The sequence below is a fragment of the Medicago sativa genome, chromosome 6 (assembly GCF_051527215.1).
Source record: "Medicago sativa cultivar Bolivia chromosome 6, Bolivia_mono, whole genome shotgun sequence".
Lineage (NCBI taxonomy): Eukaryota > Viridiplantae > Streptophyta > Magnoliopsida > Fabales > Fabaceae > Medicago > Medicago sativa.
This window is the reverse complement of record NC_140754.1, coordinates 39,477,428-39,481,160: the sequence shown is the minus strand read 5'-3', so window position 1 is coordinate 39,481,160 and position 3,733 is coordinate 39,477,428. Positions and strand designations below refer to the sequence as shown.

Genomic DNA, 3,733 nt, shown 5'->3' with positions numbered 1-3,733 from the left:
AATAATAAATCTAATCCTAAAATATGCATGAGAGAAAATAAAAAAACAATTACAATGCTAAAAGATAAAAATAAAACGCATGAAACACTTGAAATAAAAATGGGGTTCAATCACAAGGTGGGGGGTGCAGCAGTATTCAGGTAGGCGCAAACAGCAAGCAAAAACTAAAGCGGTAGAGAGTTGGGCCAAAGAGCAATTTCGGAATTGGGCTTAGAGGACAGGTTGCGGCCATTTCGGTTCAAATCCTGGGTCGGTTCCAGGAGAACCGAACCGGTTTGAAGGGGACATATATATAGGGTGTAAAACCCTTTTTCATCTTTCTCTCTACTTCCCTATGCTCTCTCCTCTCTCTTCTATATCTTCTTCTTCTCCGATGAGGAGTGGGGCGGCCGGAGCAAACATCGGCGCAGTGGCCAGTAGACCACCACGGCGGCGCCGCCGCGCCGGCTTAAAAGAAACCTCTTTTTTTTTTATTTTTTTCTCTCGGTTTCGCACCGTTTCTGATCGTACCTGATCAGAAGGTGACTGCCGGTGCTTTGAATGCGGTGGTTATGACGGTGGTGGAATGCGTCAGAATGCTTCTTGGAACAGATACGGGGTGTGTACCTGCAGGCACTCCGACGCTCAAGTCAGTAGAGATCAGAGAGTGAGGGTTTAGAGGGAGGAAGAGATTCTACCTTGGGGACTGCATTGAGTCCCCTATTGATAGAGGTGGAGGACTGCAGTGCCGTTGTAATGGCACACCTGGTTCTGGCGGTTACGAAATCGTGTGATGTGTAACCGCCAAAGAGTTTATTGCGGGAACGTGCAAAGAGACGTTGGGGTTCGTTTGAACCGGTCTCGCTCGCTCCGTGCACTCTCCTCGCGGAGAGGAGGTGTGTTGCAAGTAATGCTGCCAAACGTGGAGTTTGGGTTTAGGATTGTATTGGGCCTAAGTAATGGGCCAAAGATCCTTTTGGTCGGTCCAGAACAGTAGCCCCCCAAGTCGTTACTCTTGCCGAAAAGTGATGACTTAAGTCTGGGTGTTTGATCTTTTGTGGTCAACTGCATGAGGGGGTTTGTTTTTGAGCACCTTCCCGTTTGAGGATAAGGTGAGTCTTGCTCGCCAGACTTGAAGACATCTTTGACCTAGGGAGTAGCTTGCGAGGACGGTCGAGAGTGTTAAGAGGTTAAGCGAGCGGACTCGTTTTCCTCTAAGCTCCATTAGCCCTATACCTGAGTGAGTTCGCCAGAGTGGTGTGTCATGTTTGGCATTCTAATGTTCAGCACACAAGATCAGATAGGAGGATTCCTCGCCAAAGAGTTTGGTCGAATGTCATTCCGCAATTAATGCCCACGTCTCGAGGGAAAAACTGAAGAGACATGACCTTTGATTTTTGTATGACACGTGTAAAGGCTATTGTAGTACTTGAGTACCTAAATTCTGTAGAGTGTTCTTGGTTTGTGTTTCCGATGTGTCAACATCACCGTTGATTTAATTCTGACGTTCAAGGAACCGCTAAGAAAGATCAGGGCCCTTAGATGAATGGTTTGATCAAATCTGGACCGTAGGAATGCTACTTCAAGGGAGAGTCGTGTGTGAAGGGCTGTATTGGATAAAACATCGCGACTTTTGAGCAGCCCCAGTCGACAATTTCTTTGATGACCCCAAGCTGAAGATCATCCAGGACCTGGGTCCAGCTGGCTGGAGTAAGGCGATAACCGATGGGGTTATAGCTACTATGAAGGCTTAGGAGGTTGTTGCTGCCCTGAACAACGCTTTGCTGGAGAGCGAAATTTGGGTCGATGCTCTGGCGTAGGACAGGGGTGCTCTGACTGCTATGGTTGCTGCTCTTGAGGAGGATCAAAGGAGCAAGAGGTCAGTTGCTGAGGAACGTGACCGCCAACTGGCTGTTTTAAAGGAGCAGCTGGTAGAGGCTCATACTGCTCAAGAGCAAGCAACTGATTCCTCCCGTAAGCTGGCTGAGGAGAAGATGTCCTTGGAGGAAGCCCTGAAGAAGGCGGACCTTCCAGGGGAGGATGAGGTGGAAGACCTCGCTGTTCTACGGCGCGCTGACCTTATGGACAAGATTGGTGAGTTGGAAGGAAGCTTGGTGGACACTGTCAAGCTTGGCTTTGATCGGGTGGTGGCTCAGCTGAAGGTGGTGAACCCGGATATCGAGCTGAACGTCGAAGGAATTCATCCCCTTAACGAAGTGAAAGATGGGGTGATTACTGCACCCCCTGATCCGGAAGAAGATGATGGACGTGTTGATGAAGCACAGGCCTGATGAGGCCTTTGTAATTAATATTCTTCAACAACCAAGTTTGTAATGACATTGTGCGCCCTTAGTGGTTTTAGCACCATTTATAATACAATTAGATTATTCTCATTTACACTTGTTTGAAATGCATGATTTATTTTCAAGTATAATGTTTTGAATTTGATTGCACGTGTGAGGCTTTTTAATATTGTTTGAAGTATTTGTTGAGAGCGAACTATTTATCCTGCGTGTTTCATAGACTGCAATAATTTGTATTCTCTTACTTGTTCAGCTTGTGTTGTTGCTCGCTTTTGAAATTCAAGGTTTATGAGGCAAAGCTTGTTTTGCTCTAGAGGGATGGACCCCCCCCCCCCCCCCCCCGGCGTCATTATTTCGATGAAGTGATTTAATGACTAGAGAGTTCAGCATGCCCGCTTGATTGCCTGTTACTTTGACTTGTTGAAATCAAAGTTCTGCCTTTTTCTTCCCAGGTAATTGGTTACTATGTTTGGAAAGTTTTACCTTTGTGTTGTTTTGCAAGGAAGAGTTTGGGCAGAGGGTTCCAACTGTTACGCGGAGTATTAGTTAGAAATATTGCACATCGAAGAGATCGTTTATCTGAATGAGTGTCCAAAGTTGTGTTTTGGACGTATAACAGCGGATGAACGAAGAAATCATTCTAAATTCAACGCACTGAGGCGTGAGTCACCCATCGCGAGCTGGGGTTGTACTTAACATGCCGAGCAGTGATGTCGCAACGGTAAGCGTACATACTGAGGAGTAAGAGAATTTGTTGTATGAATTTCTTTTATCCTTTTTCTTTTTGGATTCGGAGTGGCACGACTTTCCTCTTCGTTTATTTGCTCGTTGGAGAGCGAGGAGTTCATTGCATAGAACTAAGTATGCACATTAGAGTAAATTGGCGTTGTCTGCCATCTAAGTGTAATGCTTTTTGAGTTTTTTGGCATTCCAAGTCCTTGGAATTGTATTTTCATGAAGATCTTCGAGTCCATAAGCTCCCGTCCCAGTTTTCATTCGGATTCTATAGGGCCCGTCCCAGTTGGCGGCAAGTTTCCCTTCTTCAGTACCCTTTTGATTTCATCGGAGAACGAGATCGCCCACTTCGAATTCTCTTTTCCTAACTTTCTTGCTGTGGAGAGCGGCTATTTTTTTTTAGCGCTGCTTCCCGCAAGGTAGTGTTTGTTCTGACTTCGTCGACAAATTCAAGCTCTTCACGTAGATTCGCCGTGTTGGCCGGGAAGTCGGTGTTGGCGTCAGTTCGCCAAGTGAGTTCTGTCAATTCAATTGGTATGACTGCTTCCATCTCATATGTGAGCCGTAAAGGTGAATCTCCAGTGGTGGAGTGGGGAGTAGTTCTATAGGCCTAGAGGACCGCGTGCAACTCTTCAGCCCACTGTGTTTTGGCCGCGTCTAGCCTTCTTCGTATCCCTCGTAGAATGACCCTGTGTGCGGCCTCGGCGAGGCCGTTG

The 3,733-nt window shown here is 46.7% G+C and overlaps 1 protein-coding gene across 1 annotated transcript; it reads left to right on the top strand.

The window, feature by feature from the left end:
• The first annotated feature begins 1,820 nt into the window (after window positions 1-1,820).
• On the top strand, window positions 1,821-2,270 carry LOC146915064 (uncharacterized). The gene has a single exon (XM_085721220.1). It carries the CDS (start codon window positions 1,821-1,823, stop codon window positions 2,268-2,270), a length of 450 nt encoding a protein of 149 aa, XP_085577346.1.
• Window positions 2,271-3,733: the final 1,463 nt, after the last annotated feature.